This window comes from Tamandua tetradactyla, chromosome 7, assembly GCF_023851605.1.
Source record: "Tamandua tetradactyla isolate mTamTet1 chromosome 7, mTamTet1.pri, whole genome shotgun sequence".
NCBI classification, from domain to species: domain Eukaryota; kingdom Metazoa; phylum Chordata; class Mammalia; order Pilosa; family Myrmecophagidae; genus Tamandua; species Tamandua tetradactyla.
The window spans coordinates 165,188,391-165,207,364 of record NC_135333.1 but is presented as its reverse complement, the minus strand read 5'-3'; the positions used below and the strand labels follow the sequence as shown (position 1 = coordinate 165,207,364).

General features: G+C 49.4%; 2 protein-coding genes across 15 annotated transcripts in view; one reads left to right on the top strand and one right to left on the bottom strand.

Moving 5' to 3' along the window:
* The window catches only part of APAF1 (apoptotic peptidase activating factor 1), a 165,545-nt gene that overhangs the window by 134,211 nt on the left and 12,360 nt on the right, over positions 1-18,974 (top strand). For 3 of the 8 annotated variants that reach the window (XM_077111646.1, XM_077111644.1, XM_077111645.1), the window contains exon 27: positions 4-2,380. The exons of 1 other annotated variant lie outside the window; for it this stretch is intronic. In XM_077111646.1, coding sequence (XP_076967761.1) covers positions 4-150 — 147 coding nt within the window. In that variant the 3' untranslated portion in view covers positions 151-2,380. Of the gene's footprint in view, positions 1-3; positions 2,382-8,766; positions 10,273-18,974 lie in introns of those variants that run through there. 4 more of the 8 variants (XM_077111652.1, XM_077111650.1, XM_077111651.1 and 1 more) reach the window with 3 other exon arrangements.
* Positions 12,925-18,974, bottom strand: part of LOC143642812 (ankyrin repeat and sterile alpha motif domain-containing protein 1B-like) — a 72,719-nt gene continuing 66,669 nt past the window's right edge. For 5 of the 7 annotated variants that reach the window (XM_077111659.1, XM_077111660.1, XM_077111665.1 and 2 more), the window contains one exon: positions 16,375-17,589. In XM_077111659.1, the coding sequence (XP_076967774.1) occupies positions 17,137-17,589 (453 nt within the window). In that variant the 3' untranslated portion in view covers positions 16,375-17,136. Of the gene's footprint in view, positions 13,101-16,374; positions 17,590-18,974 lie in introns of those variants that run through there. The other 2 variants (XM_077111661.1, XM_077111662.1) reach the window with 2 other exon arrangements.

The window sequence follows — 18,974 nt, the reverse complement described above, 5'->3', positions numbered from 1 at the left end:
TAGTGGTGGAATGTTGTCACTGGAGAATCTTTGCAGACCTTCTACACAAATGGAACCAATCTTAAGAAAATACACGTGTCTTCTGACTTCAAAACATATGTGACTGTTGATAATCTTGGTATTTTATATATTTTACAAATTTTAGAGTAAAACAGTTACAGTCAAGCACTAATGTAAGTTGAACTTTATTACATTTTGAATTGGGAAAAAATTCTGATGAAATTGTATTTCAACTTTCTGTAAAGCTGTGAATTGTTAGGTAGTATTGTATTCTTTACAAAAGTGTTTGTGGTTAGATGAATAATATTAATGTAGCTTTTCTCCAAATGAGCCCACATTTAATCTTGTTTTTGTAATCATCATTATTGTTAGCAGTTCACAAACGGAAGTGTAAATACATACCTTGTTATACCGTTGGTAAAATTCTTTCTTGATGCATTCAAATTTGTCGGCATAATTAATGACAATAATTTTAAGGAAATCTATATTTTAAAATTATCATTATGCAGGCTGTCCCTCAGGGTAGCAGTGGCTTGCTTTCAGAACAACACTTGTGTGCATAGTCTACTCACGTCAATTAGTGAGTCTTGGATTTCAAAAGTTATTTTTATGAAGCAAAAATAATGTGTTGGAAAGAGTATATTTTATTGGTTTAGCTTTTGGTCACCATGGCTGATGGCAGCGCCGTGCCATTGTAGACTCTAGTTGTCAATATCTGAGTTGGGCACCATCTTGCTCTTTGGTTTACATATGAAACTTCTTAACTTACCTGGATGTGACTGTTCTGAATCCTTGCTTTTTTTTTTTTTGTTAACCATTGTTCCTTAGTAAATGTTAGGAAGTCACAATAACTGAGAGGGGCCAGTTTTAATTATAAGTTTAAAAGGACTTTTATAAAAAATGTGAAATAGTAAAGTCATTTTCTTCAGTGCTTTTTTCTTAGTGAATTTCAGCAGGTTTCTATACAATTCAAGGACTGTATAGAAAATGTATAAAATAAATGACTCAAGAAAATGTCAGCTTCAGCCTTTCAACCTCCTTCCTCCCTCCAAATTTAATCATGAAAGATTTTACAGGGAAGAGCTCATCAGCATTAATAACTAGCTATTTTTAACTTACTGAATTAGGTAGTTTAATTGAAACCTAAACCTAAATATTTTCCCTGAAATATATTGTTAAAGGAAATGGAGATAAATTATTAATGACTGTGGTTTTCATATTAAAAAAGTAACTAAAGGGTGGGCCACTGTGGCTCAGCAGGTAAGAATGCTTGCCTGTCATGCCAGAGGACCCGGGTTTGATTCCTGGTACCTGCCCATGTAAAAAAAAAAAAAGGTAACTAAAAGTCAAAAGTTACTGTTTAAACAACAGAAACTAAATAAAATGAGTATTAGTATTAACAGTAGGTGAGCAATGAACCTATTTCTATTTTTGATGCATTTTAGTAGATGTGGGGGGGCCTCAGGGGGGAATGTGACCACTCAGGTTTTAGATTAGATATTTCCATTTAGGATTTGATGGAACCATAAGCAGTGAATAAAATCTTTTGTGTTGCGGGATTTTTTTAATGATGGGTTAAGGAACTAGTTTACAGGCTGATTGTGATTTAAGCAAATGTGACTTGTGAAAATCTGAATTTTATAAAAAGGAATTTTCTGTGATTGGTTTGTTCTGCTTAGAATATCCAAATCATAATTTAATGTGTATACAGTGGAACATCATCTCTTCTATAGCTCAGAGTATAAAATACTAACTTTTGGAATTAAAATATACTTGATTATTAAAGTATAGCAAACATTAGCTTTTCAAAAGCCTTGATTGGCCCTTGTCTTAAAAAGAAAAAACAAAACAAAACCCAGGAAGATAGAAGGTAACAAAGGAAAGAAGCAAAGTCTAGTGTGAGAAAACTGCAAATTTCATGGCAGCTCAGAGTCAGTCAAGAGGAGGACTTTGTTTTGTAGCTTTCAGATGCAGATGCAGATGAGGATTTTTAAGCATTTTCTCTTTTTTTTTTTACATTGGAAATCACATTGGACTTTGTGTATACAGAAATTTTTATATTGTTTGTGTTTTTGTATGCTTTTAAAACTGTAACTTTATGATACAGTTTATTTACGATACAGTTTATGTGTTTGGTTTTTTTGCCTCGGTATACATTTTTAAAAATGAATTAAAAGTTGTTTATAAAAATAAAGTCCTTTTAGAAACAGTCTTCAAGTTGTTTCAGACTCTTTGCTTCTCATTTATCTGCTGATTAGAAGACTAATGTGGCAGGTCCTTCAGGCTAAAGCCATTAGTCTTTCCCATCTGTGCTTTATCATTTATGTATGAATTCAATTCTATCAAAATTTTTTGAGTGTCTTATGATGGTTGTAAACTCTTGTTTTCATTCAGTAAATTTTTACTGAGTAAAAATTTTAACCATGTGTCTGACATTGTTCTAAGTGATGGGAATACAGCAGTGAATAAAATAAAATCCTTGCCATCTTGGGGTTGGGTAGGAGAGGCAGATAATGAAATAAATGTGTGTTTGGTGGTATATATACAAATGGGAAGGGATAGTTACAGTTTTAGATGAAGTAGTTCATGGAGAAGGTGTTGTCTGAATGATGGTCTGAAGGAGGTGAGGGATTTAGCCGTAAACATATCTGGAAAGCATTCTGAGCTCAGTGCAAAGATCCTAAAGTGGGATGGGTTGGTATGTTCCAGGACAAGCGCAGAGGCTGCTGTGGCTGGAGAATAATGAATGAGGGGAGTGTAATAGGAGATGAGGGAAGAGAGGAATTGGGAGGCTAGCACTATGGAGGGCCTCCCAGGCCATTGTAAGGAAGTTGGCTCTTGCTCTGAGATAGGAGCCAGTGGAGGAGTTTGACGAGAGAAGTGATGTGATCTAATTTCAGTTTTAAGTTGGACACTCTGCCCAAGGGAACTAACTGAGAGTCAATTGAAAGGGATACTACTGAGAAGCTTTTGCAGTAATCTGCACGAGTGAAGGACCATCAGGAGAGGTGGTAACAAGTTGGATTCTGGATACATTTTGAAAATAGAGTGAATAGGATTTGCTGATGGATTGAATGGAGGTTGTGAGAGAGAGAAGTCAAGAATGACCAAAGTTTTGGTTTGGACAGTTGGAAGTGTAAGAGTACATTAACTGAGATGAAGAAGATTGTGAAAGGAGCAGGTTTGGCAGGGAAGATTGGGAGCTGAGTTTTGGGCAAGCTAAGTTTAAGATGCTTATTAGACATCCAGGTGGGATGCTCGGTAGGTAGTTGGATAAAAGGGTCTGGAGTTTGTGAGGGAAGTCCATGCTGGAGATACAAATTTGAGAGTCATCAGTGAATTGATGGCAAAGCCATGGGATTAGATGAGATCAGCAATACAATGGGTGTAGATTTTTAAAAGGCAAAGGGGGACCCTAAAACTGAGCCTAGGGCAATCTGGAGGTGGGTAAGATGAGGGATCAGCAAAGACTATAATTGAAATTTAATGTGGTAAGTTCGGAGACTCTAGTGGGCATGGATTCCTTAACTCAAGTGATCTACGGCAAATCCCTTCATTAGTTTGTCCAACTACCTATCTATTCTGTATATCTCAAACACCTACTATGCTCTAGGCACTGTTTTAAGCAGCAGATAAGAAAGACAATACATGCATTTTAGAGTTTGGGGGAGGATGGAGACAATAGGCCGTAATCAAGAAAATACCAGCAATTTTCTTACTGTAAAATAGGTATTGATCCTTTCCTCTCAGGACTGTTGCAAGAATGTAATAAATTAAGCTCATAAGGTACTTATCTCAGAGCCTGGAACCAAGAAAGTGCTCAGTAAACATTCCTTGGTATTATTGTATAACAATAATTGTAACTATCATTACCTTATTGTGCCCCCATCATCTCTTGCCTGGCAACAGCTCTGCGACTGCTCCCTCATTTCTCTGCCATGGCTTTTATTGCCTTGTGCTGAAATTGCTTGTTTATTACCAGGATCCTCTATCATATCGTAAGTTCCTTGAAAGCCAGGCCTATATCTCTTATACCACTCTGTCCCCAGAGTCTAGTGTAATCTGGCATGCAGTAGAACTTCAATATCTATTTGTTGAATGATTGAAATTCCCATATACCCGTAACACATTCTGCTTTCTCTGTCTCCTCCACAAGGACATCATGAGACTGTCAAATTAAGATGTAGCATATTGTCAGCATTTTCTTTATCCTCTCATTTTGGTTTGTATGATACATCACTAGGGGAAATTAAACCTTTGCTTGGATAAAGAAGGTTTGCCACCAAATTATATGAACTGAATAAACATATCCCTTAGCATATTGAAGTCGGCAAGTATGGTGATCTATTATTCAACATTTTATATTATTATTATAAATTACTCACCGACCTTTAGAGAAGGAGAAAATGATTTTAATAATTTGTAATCTCTGAAGATTGCCGCTGGAATAGAGTCCTTGTTAATAACTCCTCTCCTTAGGAGTATGAATATACTGTACAGTTATTAAAATGCCTGGATTTGAAAATCATTTGCTATTGGGCTAAGCTTTTAACCATAGTAGAATTTTTGCATATGTTCACATAGAAGGGACAGAATTTTTCAGTTCAAATATGGGAGTCCCACCAGAGACCAAACCTTTAAAGTCATTTGGCATCTGCAACCACTTCCTCCTGCATCAGATGATGTTGTAAGAGGACTAGAACTTGGGAAGTTTTCATTTCAATTATGATTCGGGAAAATGAGCTGCTAATGTTCATTGTAAATTCATTTATGAGGTCAGTCCCTCAGAACTGGAAATACTGTTTATCTCATAGAAGTGAATAGAAAATCTGCCCCAGGGCTAGAATATATAACTAAGCTGAGAATCCCAGGTCTGAGCTCGGTCTAGTGGTTCTGCCCAGCTGATCAAACCTGAGAACACTAGCAGGTGAGTGAGATCTGCTTAAAATCAGGGTGGCTGTTGTGAGGAGCTAGAGCAAACCTTGTTCATTGTTCATTTGGATATTTATATTGCCCATTTGCTCTAGTACTGCACAACCCTCGTTTTAACTTCACACAGTTCAGTGGATCTACAGACTCGGTGCCCGTAGTGCATAGAAGAACTAACCTCAGGCAGCTAATCAGTGACAAGTCCAGAGCCAAATGCAAGTCTTTTTTTAAGAAAGCCTGGACCCACTGGGCTACAAGGTCAGAGTGGCTTTGGCAGTTGGAAGTGGAATACTCCCAAGTTTGGTGGCAGATGGACACAAATCAAGGAACCACAAGGCTGGGGTGTTAGCAGCTGGGGAAGCTCATCCATTAGCTCGTGGGACAATTTTGGAGATCTGCATTTGGTATTTCTGATTCACCTTCAGTTAGCAGTGAGTCTAAACCCTTCACTGTGGTCTACTTGTTCCACTCTGTATAGTAACTCGGTGATGTAATGAAGAAAGAGAGGAGGTACTATTTTTTGAGGGTCTTTTATATGCCAGGTCCTGGGCTGGGCAGTTTTCATATTTTATTTAATCAAATCCTCACAAAGTGTTACCTGTATTTTCTGGATGTGGAAATAGATGACAGAGAGGTTAGTGAGTTGCCAGGGCCCCACAGCTGGCAACTGTGTGTGTGTGTGTGTGTGTGTGTGTGTGTGTAGGAGGGTGAGGTGAGATTTGGTCCACACCATTTGGCCACCACTGGGTAACACTACCTGTAACTCCTCAAGTGTGTGTGTGTGTGTGTGTGTGTGTGTAGGAGGGTGAGGTGAGATTTGGTCCACACCATTTGGCCACCACTGGGTAACACTACCTGTAACTCCTCACCAGCATTCCTGGGCCAGAGGAGCTGAGGAACCTGGTTTCAGTTATGCATTTAATTCATTATTCATTCCATTCATTCGCTTCACGCATCACAACCGAGGCTAGGTCCTGAGCCTCGGGAAGACGTCAGATGTGGTCTCTGCTCCTGGGCAGCTCCTACTGTATTCACTGTGAGGAGGAGCATTGGCAGCCGGTTAGCCCATCTCTGTGGCTGTGAAGAAGCAGCAGTGGCCAAGGTGGGGGCACGCCAAATGGATAGCAGAGGTTAGGAGACACTTTGAGTTTGGCCGTTGTCCAGCCTGCCCTCCCCTGGCTCTGGTGGCTGAGACTTGAGCACATCTCAGATGATTCAAGCCTATTGAGCAGGGAAGGTGGCAGCCCTTGAAATTCTTAAGGGGGTTATTTCAGATTAGTGGCAAATCTCAGGTTAGTGGATTCAAGTGCTTTCTTCTGTCACCATGATTTCCTCTCCCTATTTTTTCCTTCCATTTGAAAAGTGCAACCTAGAACCTCAGTTTCCTCATTTGTCAGAAAAGGAATGCAGCACCTACTATGCAGGTTTTGATGTGAAAAATCCTGACAAGAAAAATATGTTAAGTGTCAGACACAAGTCTTAATAAACAGCATCATGATGACTTTTGTAGTTAAAATCCCCCATTTCTGTGCCACCCAAGGTATCAGGTTTGCAAACTGGGCCCCTGCTGCTGCTGCTTCATGGAACACACCTCTCCTGGGCATGCCTCTCCACCTCCTCCCCGCTGTGGCTCTCAGGAGTGGACCTCCTCTAGCAAGGAAGGCCTGCTTCCCCTTGAGGCTTGGGAGTGAGGCGGTGATGACCTTGGACTTGCTGCTTGGGCTGGTGGCTTAGGGTAACTGCGTGGCTCTGGCTGCCAGGCGGCTCTAAGCTCACATCCTGGTGGCACTAATCTTCCAGCCGTGCAACCTTCGCAAATGGTTTAGTTCCCTCTGTGCTCTTCTCCCCAGGGAGCTTCTGGTGTGGGCTGCCCAGCTTCTCAAAGGATCTGCAGAGCCTGATCCACCCAGCAGTGAAGCTTCTCACACTTTGCCGCACCTAGAATTATCTGGGGGACTTAAACTCCCCCCAAATCAGATGTCACCCCAGATCAATTAATTCAGAAGCTCTGGAGACGGGACCAGGTATCAGTATTTTTTAAAGTTCCCAAATGTGCAGCTGAGATTGGGAACTGGCAACCTCCGTGTCTGTCCCTGATGGCAGACCAAGCATTGCTGACCCCACTGGCACTCACTGCTACCTGCTTATGCACACGCTCTTTCACACCTGCCCGGCCTGTGATGCTCTCAGGGTGTTGCTGGGTGGCACAGGTGTTTGGTAGGCACATTAACACAGCCACAGGGCATCTTGACTGCTTGGTGTTTTAGCTAATTTATAGAGCGGCTCTGCCAAAGTTATTATCAGCTCCTCCTACAGTTGCTGCTTTCTCTGTCCAAGTGTCTCACCTACGTGTGTGTGTTTTCACCTTTTACCTAGTGCTGTGAACTCCGCTGTGGCAGGCACTGCTAGTGGCCTCCCCAATATCTGGTCTCCTCCCTTTCCCCACTAACGATCTCCATATTGCTGGAGGCTGCAGTGTGCTTAGCTAAAAATAGCAGCAGCAGCAGCTTCATTTTCCAACCTCCTATGTAGGGGTGGCCAGTGAGATGTAAGTGGAAGTGGTGGGGCAGAGCTTTCAAGAGAGCTCTTAAAAGGATGTTGTACTTGGGATGCACTGATAGTTCAGTGGTAGAATTCTCACCTGCCATGAGGGAGACCCAGGTTCAATTCCCAGCCCATGTACTCCCTAAATCAAGCAAGCAAACAAAAATCCATCAAATGGTGCTGCAATAAGGGGAGACTCACATGGAAAAAGAATGAAATGTGACCCCACCATACAACATACAAAAGAAAAAAAAGAATGTTATACTCTTGGGGGTAGAAGCTGCTTGAGCCTTCCTATCCTTTTTCTTCCTTCCTGTCTGGAATGCAGATGCAATGGCGGATGGTCCTGCAGCGTTTTATGAACATGAGACTGCAGCTGGAAGCCATATGCTAAGGATGGCAGAATGGAACTATAGAAGGAGTTTGTGATTTTGCTGAAAATTATGGAGCTGCTATTCTAACCTCTTGTTACAAAAAAGAAAATTCAACCTCTTGCTTGTTTAAGACACTGCTATTTCCAGTCTTTGCTACTAGTCCTGAATTCAATTCCTAATTGATACTACCATATGCTACCTGGTATAATCCCTGCATCTCTGCCTTCTCCAATTAGCCAGCAGCACACTGCTCCCCTTCTGACAAGTAACTGCACATACAGCTGTCAGGTAGTCAAAACTTTATGGAATCCCAGCAGTCCATAAAAATACAAAAAGACTTCACAAATAAGTGAGGTATGGACCACACCCAGACTGCAGATGGGTTTTGTTTGGCTCACAACTTATTATTTATTTATTTTTATATATATAATTTTTTTTTTTCTGCATGGGCAGGCACTGGGAATCGAACCCAGGTCTCCGGTATGGCAGGCAAGAACTCTGCCTGCTGAGCCACTATGGCCCCACAACTTATTTTTTAAAATTCTGAATTTGTGGCCAACATTTCAAAATCATGTGATTCTATGTAAGATTCCAGATTTCTTAGAAAATCTGTCAACACAGGATCTTCCTTTCTGCCTGGCAACACGCAGCTGGAACCGAGTAGCCCTTAACCCCCCTTCCATCCCCAGAAGAGGCAGGTGCTTGGTGGTCGGCCTGGGTCTCATCCCTTCATTTATATCACCTGCTCGGCCCTGAAGGCATTTGAGGACCCCCACCCCAAACCCCAAACCCCCATAGATCCACACCCCAGAAATGGCCTGCTAAGATGGAATTCCTGAATTTCCTCGTGGGTCTTTCTTCTCCCTCCATCTCCCCTGTCTCAACGATGACCACGTTGGGATTTATTTTTTTCTCTCAGAAAACTGAGCATGCATTTGTGAGAAGTGGAAAGAAATCAGCCTCTCAAATGTCAGGAAACAGCTGATGTTGCTTCTTACTTGGAGGCTCCTTGAATTCTCTCACCACGTGTTTTATTGCCACTTACCAAGGAGAGATGCCTGCGCATACCCGGCTCCCCGGGAGCAGCTGTTGGGATGCTTGATTGAGGCCCTGAGACATGCAGAGGACAATAAAATTGGGTATGGAATACGGATTGCTTTGTATGGTGTTTATTGCCAGGTTGTGTGCTGGCTTGGGTCCTAAGCGCTGACTCCACCTCAGTTTGCTCGTAGTGTGGCAAACGCGACACAGCTTAGCGATGTCCTAAATGGCAGGACTCTGAGCTGCCCATTCGCTTCTCCGTGCCTATGAAGTCTGTCACCTGACCCCCGTGCTTCTCTGCTGTCTAAACCAAGTAACAGCCCCTGCCACCTGCCACCTTCCGCTGGGGATTCCCCACTGGGGCTGTGAACTAGAGACTCTCTAGTTTAGACTGATATATGCAGAAGTCTTTACCTCCATGAGCCCCTCTTGGAAATGAAATAAATGCCCATGCAGATATTTTACACACGTAGGTCTCTGTGGTTTTGGAGAGAGAGAAAAACTTGTGATGATACATAACATGTAGCTGTAATTCCTCATGAGTTACACACAGAGGGTAATAGCTGGACTTGAGATGAGGAAGACAGGAAACAGGTCAGCAGGACTGGCATTCCCAGGTCAGCACCAGAGCCTTAGGGTTAATTCCACCACCAAAATGGGTTCGGGCTGGTGGGGACTAATGGAATCACACAGTGTGCAGGTGGTGACCGGGCAACAGGCCTAAGCCGATTCCCAGTCCAATCCAGCCCGCTCCGGCTGTGGTTTCTGTGGGAAGCAGGGCTCGGCGACCGGGGCAGGCATGTGCTCGGGTTCCTGTGCCTACAGGGAGAGGACACGGAGGGGGAGTGTCGGCAGCCTTGCCACAGGCAGAACCTGAGCTACCTGATGACCCGATCTGTGAGAGAATGTGTTTCTAGCTTTCAGACTTTGCTTGTCATAAGAAACATACTCTGTGACTTGCCTATATAAAAAGAGAACTTAAAATTTTAATGTCTTTCAAAAAAAGGCTTTATTCCATGTAGACTTCTGAATATAGTCATGTTCCAATTCCACAGAAGTAAGATTTGGAGACTAGACCGCTTATCAGATTTTCACGTCTTTCTGTGTCGAGCTTAGGAGCAATGTTATATGGGGTCCAAGTGTGAATCTTTATTGATTTTTCTTGAGAGTCTGGCCGTGTGTTCTTTATTTAAGCCTGACTCCTGTTCCATTGTATATAACGTTATATACACCTGCAATATTCCCAAGCATCTCGGTGGAAAACCTGCTGCTACGTTTTGAGAAAAACCACTTCCATGACTTATTGTTGAATTAACCAGGCATACTTTTCAGAGAGTTCACTCACCCGAACTTATCATAGGATAATGTAGGAAATAAGGGACAGAATTCAATGGCGTAATTGAATCGAGCCCTTTACTGAATGATAATAGCATTCAGGGCCCCCAGCCCCCACTGCATTCTCGCAGCTATCCATGTGTGCCGGCTCTCTGTTCAAGGAAAGTGGCTGTAAATCCCTTCTCGGTGCCGAGCCGGCTCTCTGCTGGCAGCCCCCCCAGTACCCCACCTTTGCTGGACCCTGCTCTGGTCTGGGGGCTGCAACGGGCCCCCTGCCCTGTGGCTGCCCGTGGGGTTCAGATAACATGCGGTGGGGGGTGGACAGTGATGCCACAGCCCCCTCCTCCTGATGCTCCCGAGGGCGGCCAGGGGACACTGCTCGGCCCCTCTGGTCCCCTCCCCGATGCCCCCAGGGGCACAAATCACCTGTTGATCAAACCCTCTTTCATCAGCCCAGCTAGAGCGTGCCATTGGCTTGGTGTTGGGACCAGAAGCGACAGGCACAAGCGCGTGCTCCAGCTCGTCTCCCCGAGCTCAGCAAAGGAGCACAGGGGCCCGGGCAGCCCCGAGCGGCCCCCTGCAAGGCCCAGGTCCTCCCGCCCGGGTCTCCCGGGGTCGAGCCCGCCCTCTGCCCGCCGGGGCCTGCGGACAGGGCCCCCCACGGTCACAGCCAGCTGCGGGCCAACCTCTCCTGGGGGCCAAGGGAAGCACGTGGGAGCCGCGCCCACTCGGCCGGGCTCCAGGGAAAGGAGGGGGCCGCTGACTCCGCGGACCGTGATTTCCCAAACACACCATCGATGTTGTTCGGAGAAAACAAACCCTTTTGTGGGCCTTTTAGAAATGTCTGTTTCGGGCATCCCCTCCTTAGAGCCCATGGTAATTAAACAAAGACATGGAGCTTTCTGGTTGCAATTCAAGCTCCCAAAGCCAGCTTGTGTCAGACTGGCTGAACTTGGAAGTGGAGCACATTTTCTCCATGATCTTGCCAATTAGGAAGTCCCGAACCTCTGGACACTGAGAAATCGGGGTCTTTTGCTTCTGCTCCGAAGCGGAGGTGGGAGGGGCTCACAGAACCATGCCGAGCCCCAGCGGCTGCACAACTTCTGTTTTATTTTGTGTGCTTTTTCATAGGATGTAAATAATGACAAAAATTACAAAATGTATAACTGGAAGCCCAAGCATATTTACACATTTGTATCTGTTTCAGCGAAGTTACTATTTACTTTGCTCCTATATAATTTCTTTTGGTTCCATATTTTAGTGTCATTTTACTCTCAATGTACTACATACATATCAACAGTGAATAGGCAAAATATATCTACAAGGAACTGTTCCGTTCAAGTGATTTAATATTGTATTAAAATTTTTCAACACTGAACTAAAACCATACACATTTGTCAGTTTGAAATAAACTTGATTATCCTTCTTCAGAACTCACCATCTGATGGCTGTAACTGATAATCTCAGGTTCAAAATAATTATTAGTTAATAAAAAAACATTAAGACGATCCCACAATTTATCAATATCGCTATAATGAACTTCAAAATGATTCACAATGTGATCGGTTAGAACAATATACGGTAAAACGTTATTTTTTTCTATAATGATCTTGGTAGTTTATATACTTTGATTCTACATAAATATACATTATGGTATCATACAAATACTCCACAGAGACATTAAAAAAATTAAAATACCTTAAAGAAATGTAAGTAAATTTTATTTAATCAAATAGTAAGCAAACATTTAGTTTTCTTTTTGTTTTTGCAAGAAAAGACTTTTATTACTTTGGAATTTCTTCTCTCTCTCTCTTTTTTTTTTGTATTTATTTTTTCTAGAAAAAAAATTTTTGCAATAGAATTTTATTAACACCTTTCTCAAACAAGGTTTCCGTGACAGAAATCTCGACAGCAGGAGCCCTAGGTTATTTTTTTCAACCGTGTTCTTTAAAACACTGTGAAGATTAAAAAAACAATCACTGTACGCTTTACTGCTGCGTCAGCACTTTCGGCTTCCCGCCCACTTGCCCCTCTGGCAGGCCAGCCCTCTTGGAAGGAGCAATAGAAATGATTCGAAATGAAGCCCAGAACATCCTTCACAAACAACCTAGTCTTCCTGTCAATGCATTGACGAAACATTCTTTTAATAAAAATATTTAATACAAGACACATTTCTCTGTATAATAAATCCTTTTTCTAAATCATTCTTAAATTTTGAATCCACCGTTAGATTTAAAGGTTTTCTTTATCTGATAGAGTCGATCACATATAAAATCCACAAATATAGAAATTGGCATACAGAATTTCTCGGCAATCATGGGGACAGGTTTTTCTCTTTTTGCATTAAACGGTACTCGGTGATAAGATGATTTCACAGATGCTTTGTGGGACAGTTCTGGCCGGATGTTATCTTCAAAACGGCTGACAGTGAAAAATAGATCCGGGGTGGTACTATGTGTAGGCAGTATTGGAGACCCCCTCATTCTCCCCAAATAAAGCGAAGCAGGGGCCGGGGCAGCCCCCAGAAGTGCCGGGGTGGGGTGGGGGGCACCGCACCCGCGTCTCCCAGGACGCGCGGCGGGGAAGCCTCGGTGGCGTCAGCTGTCACTGGTGCAGGACGCACCTCCCCCGGGGTGGGCCGCGGCCTCGGGCCGTGCCCAGGCCGCGCCGGCAGAGCAGCCTTCCTCCCGCGGGGGGCGAGGCCGGAGGAACCTGCTCCGGGACCGCTGGGCGTGCAAGGCACCGCGAGGCGAGGGCGGGCGAGCATCAGAAAATCGTCGTCTCATACTTGGTATTAATCCCCCTTTTGGCCTCCTGTCCTGGCTCCACGATCCACGGCAGATTGGCCAGAGTCTTTTGCTCAGAGGGGTCGATCTGCTTTAAAACAGAAAGGCTGATGCCTGTTATGCGGTGGCCGTGGGGCGCACGCACGCGGCGGCCTGGCGGGGCGCGGGGCAGGCGGGGCCTCGTGCGCGTTCTCGGACACACGCGTATTGCCCACAGGCCGTGTGCAAAGAAGGCGCTGCGCAAGGCACCATATGTGACCACGGCGACGGGGACACAGCTCCCGCCCTCGGGGCACCACCCAGGTGGGGGACAGAAGCAAGATGGGGGGTAGGAGAGGGGATCTGTGAGCCGGCAGGATCCGGCGGTCCAGGGCAATAGGCCTGGGAGGCTTCCTGGAGGAGGTGACTGGACTCTGGGCCCTCCAGGGGTTTCCATCACCGCCCCCCCCGAATAAAACCCCAAGTCCTCACCCAGTCCCAGAGAGGTACTCCTCTCTGTCCTTCCTGGCCCCTGCCTTCTAGCCTGTTTTAAATGAATCTCGCACAGCTGTGGGGGGGCTTCATGCATTTTTAGGGGCCACTGACTGATTCTCAACAAGCCAACTGGAGCCAAGGGAAAAGGGACTCTGACCCTTGCTGAGGGGGGCAAGATCTGGGGTCAGGGAAAGGTGGACCGTATTCTTTTCGGTATATTTCCCATTTCCCAGGGCAGGCTCGGAGATGAATATACTCTCCCTGCCTTCATGCACTTCCGGAAGAATCTGTGGGGATCAGAGTCAAGTGAGACGGACGCGCCTGCGGACAGAGACTCACCCAGGCCACACTGGAAACCAGGACAGGAGGCCATGGGGTCATTCCCCAAACACCGAACATTCCAGCGGCCTCGTCGTTCACAGAGATACCTGCCTGGCCCACCCACAGCCCCCCTTTATCTGCTCACGAGCACCCACCGGGCCCTGCTCGGGCAGGCCCTGCTGGCGGTAAAACAGCTGTGGGCACGCTGCTGGCTGAGTGGGGCCGGGAATGCACTCGGGTTTCGGTGTGAGGAGGGCCCCCTGCGAGCGGCGGAGGCCTGAACGGCAGACACCCAGGGGATGGGGGTCCGGGTGGGGACACGTGGGACAAGGCCTTGGGAAGGGCTCAGCTTTGCGTGTGGGGGAGAGGAGGGGCTGGGCTTTGCGTGTGGGGGAGAGGAGGGGCTGAGCTTTGCGTGTGGGGGAGAGGAGGGGCTGAGCTTTGCGTGTGGGGGAGAGGAGGGGCTGAGCTTTGCGTGTGGGGGAGAGGAGGGGCTGGGCTTTGTGAAGGTGTCACCACCTGATTCATGTCCTGGGGAGATGGCTCTGTGTGCTGCGTGCGGAGACTGCAGGGGAGCACGGTGGGGCCCGCTGGGGGTGGTGGTGGCCACTTGGACTCAAGGCCTGACAGTGGGATCGAGGAGGGTGGGTGGGTCTGAGAGATGCGCCCGGGGTGGGGCGCAGGGCTTTGCTGAAGGACCAGACACAGGGGGGAGGAGGAGCCAGGAATCAGGGATGACTTCTGCGCTTCTGACTTGGCGAATGTCCCATTTACTTTCCCATTCACCCAGACGGGCAACATGGAGCCAGAAGCAGCTTTAAGGGGAAAATCAAGAATTGTGTTCTGGACGTATTAAGTCTCACATGTCTGTTACCTATCAAATGGAGGTGTTAAAGAGGAAATCAAACACCTAGGTCTAGAGTTCTGGGGGTGGGTAAGGGCTGGGGAGGGAGAACTGGGGGCCAGAGGGGTAGGCTGGGTGCTGAGGTGGTCAGCCAGGGGCTCAGGGCACCAGGTCTGAAATAAAGCTCTTTAGACAAGGCACGATTAGGGGTGATGACAGTGGCACTGGCGTGGGCACGGCATGAGTGGCTGATGGAGCATGGAGGAGAAGAACCCTGAAATTGGGCTGGCAAGGAACAGAGAGGCCAGAGGTTGTATGCAGAAGCTGCCATGTACTCTGATGGGACTCAGGGCCAAAAAAGCAGATTGTAAACAAAATGCCACATGCTTCACAGTGGGAGGGGCCTCTGTGCGAATACAAAAGATTCCTCCTCCCCCAAGCCCAGGGGATGGAAGGAGGAGGGAGGTACTCCGGGAAGGGTACAAGGCTGGGAGCAGTGCAGTCCGGCTGGCTCTGTCTGCCTGACTCCCAGCGTTTCCAGGAGGCAGCATAGCAGCCAGAGCAGAAGCCAGATGGAAGCTGGCTGGGAACCTTCCAACTTCTGGGTATTGCCACCACTAGAGAAGGCTGCTCTGGAGTCATGGGAGCTGGTGAGGGCAGGATGTCTACAGGGCGTGTGGGAGTGCAGGAAGGAAATTCCAGGAAGAAGGCAGATGAGGAGGGGGAGGGGCTGCACCTTCTGAACATCACTACCCTACATGAGGCCTCTGCTGCCACAGAGAGCACCTGTCACAGTGGGACAGCTTGCTGGGGCCTGCACACACACACACAGGGCCTGCACACAGCACATGGGGCCTGTACACAGCACACACAGCTTGCACACAGCACATGCAGGGCCTGCTCATAGCTCTCTGGGCCTGCACACAGCACACACGGCCTGCACACAGCTCACAGGGCCTGCACATAGCACATGGGGCCTGCACAGAGCTCATGGGCCTACATATAGCACACACAGCTTGCACATAGCACATGGGGCCTTCGCAGAACTCATGGGGCCTGCACATAGCACACACAGCTTGCACACAGGGCCTGCACACAGCTCAGGGGCCTGCATATAGCACATGGGGCCTGCACAGAGCTCATGGGCCTGCACATAGCACACACAGCTTGCACACAGCAAAAGGAGTCTGCATGCAGCTCTCTGGGCCTGCATACAACACATGGGGCCTGCACACAGCTCACAGGGCCTGAAAACAAAACACAGCTTGCACACAGCACCCGGGGTCTACACACAGCTCACACAGCCTGCACACAGCACACGGGGCCTGCACATAGCACATGGGGCCTGCACACAGCACACAGCTTGCACACAGGACATGGGGCCTGCACACAGCTCATGGGGCCTGCACACAGCTTGTGGGGCCTGACAAAACACAGCTGGCATACAGCACATGGGGCCTGCACACAGCTCATGGGGCCTAAGGAAACAGAGCTTGCATACAGCACACAGGGCCCGCACACAGCTCATGGGGCCTGCATACAGCACACGGGTCCTACACACAGCAGACACAGCTTGCACACTGCACACGGTGTCTGCACATAGCTCACACAACACATGGGGTTGCACACAGGGCCTGCACACAGCTCAGGGGCCTGCATACAGCACATGGGGCCTGCACAGAGCTCATGGGCCTGCACATAGCACACACAGCTTGCACACAGCACAAGGGGTCTGCATACAGCTCTCTGGGCCTGCATACAACACACGGGGCCTGCACACAGCTCAAAGGGCCTGAAAACAAAACACACAGCTTGCACACAGCTCACACAGCCTGCACACAGCACACAGGGCCTGCACACAGCACATGGGGTCTGCACATAGCACATGGGGCCTGCACACAGCACACAGCTTGCACACAGCACATGGGGCCTGCACACAGCACACAGCTTGCACACAGCACATGGGGCCTGCACACAGCACACAGCTTGCACATAGCACATGGGGCCTGCACACAGCACACAGCTTGCACACAGCACATGGGGCCTGCACACAGCTCATGGGGCCTGACAAAACACACAGCTTGCATACAGCACACAGGGCCCGCACACAGCTCATGGGGCCTGCACATGGCACACAGATTGCACACAGCACATGGCGCCTGCATACAGCTCACAGGACCTGCACATGGCACACAGATTGCACACAGCACATGGGGCCTGCATACAGCTCCCAGGACCTGCACAAAACACATAGCTCACACACAGCACACGAGGTCTGCACGCAGCTCACACAGCTTGCACACAGCACCTGGGGCCTGCACACAGCCCATAAACTATCCTACCAAGCTGGCTCTGAGCCTCAACCTCACTGTGAACCTCTGTGAACCTCCCTCAAGGCCACAGGCTGTGAGAAGTTGTGCCCGGATGGCATGGCTTCACAGCCTCAGGGGATGCTGCTCCCAAGCTCTCCTAGACCTCCAGGAAAAATTCACCAGGACCAGTGGCTGAACTGTGTACCCTCTCCTGGGCAGCAGCAAGGGAGAGTAAGGGAAGTGGGGATTTCTCTGGACCCCCAGGTTGGGGCAGCCGTGCCCCTGGGCTTTGCAGAAGCCAAGATGGTGAGGGGCACACGTTGGGCGGGGGTGGGGGTGAGGGAAAGACCAGGAGGGGCAAGCCCAAGACTGACTGGCCCCCATACCCCCCAGGGGCCGGGCCAGCCGCTGGCGTCACTCCCGCTCACGGGTTCCAGAACACCCGCTCCCTTCCTACTTACCACCGACTTGCGGATGCTAACGCGGGGCTTGGGGATGGGCTTGGAGGGTTTGTTCTCGAAGCTCTCTGGAAGTGTAGAGGAGTGTCCCCCTTTCCTTGCCTGCAGCGCTAGCTGGTAGGCCACCTCGAATGCCTGTCCCAGCGTTAGGATGATCTCGTAGGCCAAGTTCTGCAAGAAGCAGAGAAGGCGCGTGTTACAGCAGCTGAGGAGCACGGGGTGGGGGTGGGCGAGCCGCCGAGGACCCGGCACCGCCCTGGATGAGAGCTCGCCCACGCGGACGGGCCCTCGAGGCCACACACGTGCCATCGGCCATAGCCCGGAGCAGGGCCCACCTGAGACCAGCTCCCTCACGGTCGGCTCCCGAGGCCACGGAAGGGCAGGGGTCCCTTCTGGCCGCGGGGGTTGGGGGGACCTCCACACTGAGCGCGGGAGGTGCTCCTGGGAAGCCCGGACCCTTTGGCCTGCCACGTCTGAGCCTCGGTGGACACCTACGGCGCGCGTCACAGCCTCACTCAGGCCGAGGGACACGCCCTGGTGGCCGTCACCGCGGCGAGTTGCACGCCGGCCGCTCAGCCGTCTGCTCCCCGAGGCTCTGCCCCCGTCCCCCCGCAACTCCCTGTTTTATCGTCAGGTCAGCAGGAGGCAGGAGACTCGGACCGCGCACGCCACGCCCAGCGGCGCCGGGAGGAGGTGCTTTTCCTCGGTCGCTCCCTCCGCCCTGCCCTCGCGGTGCCGCCTGGCGCTCCTGTCGCCTCTCCTGCCCCGCGGCTCCCCGCAGCCCCTCGCAGCCCCGCCCGGGCACAGCGATCGGCTGCACTCCGGCCACCGCCGCGCCTCCAGGACAACGGTCCCAAACGCAGCGCGGCAGCGGGGGACGGGGACGGGGCTGAGTGGCTCGACAACGTCTGTTCGCGGTTTTTCGAAGCCACGGAGTCACAGCCGCCCGCTCTGCGTGTGCTGCCGTCGCACCCGTGCCCTCCGCCCACCTCCGGCCTCATCCCTACGCGGCCCGGGCCTTCCCGGGAGCACCTCCCGCGCTCAGGGGCCTTGCTCCCCCTTGGCAAGGGGGACAGGGGGATGCAGGATGGCCTTCGTCCTTGGAGGCCGCACGAAGAGGCCCCCGGTTTCGGGCGCGGTCACATTTCAGAGCAACGGGCGGGGAGCATCGGCGCTTACACTCAAGTGGGGAAAACGCCGCGGGGACGGAGACGGGGTTTGACAAAGGACGCGTGTGTGTCCTCCGAGCCACGTGTTATGCCATAATGGCCGAGAGGACAGATGCTGCTTGTTGGAGACACACAGCCGGCCCAGCACCTCCGGCAGCGAACACTGCGCCTGTGTGTGCCTCCGAGGTGAGTCGGCCTAGTCGGCGAGTGACGCTCCAGCAGGTGCCAGCGGAGGAGGGCGGGGTGGGGGTGATGTCTCGGCCGTCACTGCCCAGAGGGGACCGAGCCTTCTGCTGCCCACGCTCGGGCTCAGGCTGACCCCCCGCCCCCCGCCCCAGTGCCCACGTGGGGCCGCGGGCTCTCCTCTGCTTCACGTCACGGGGGTGG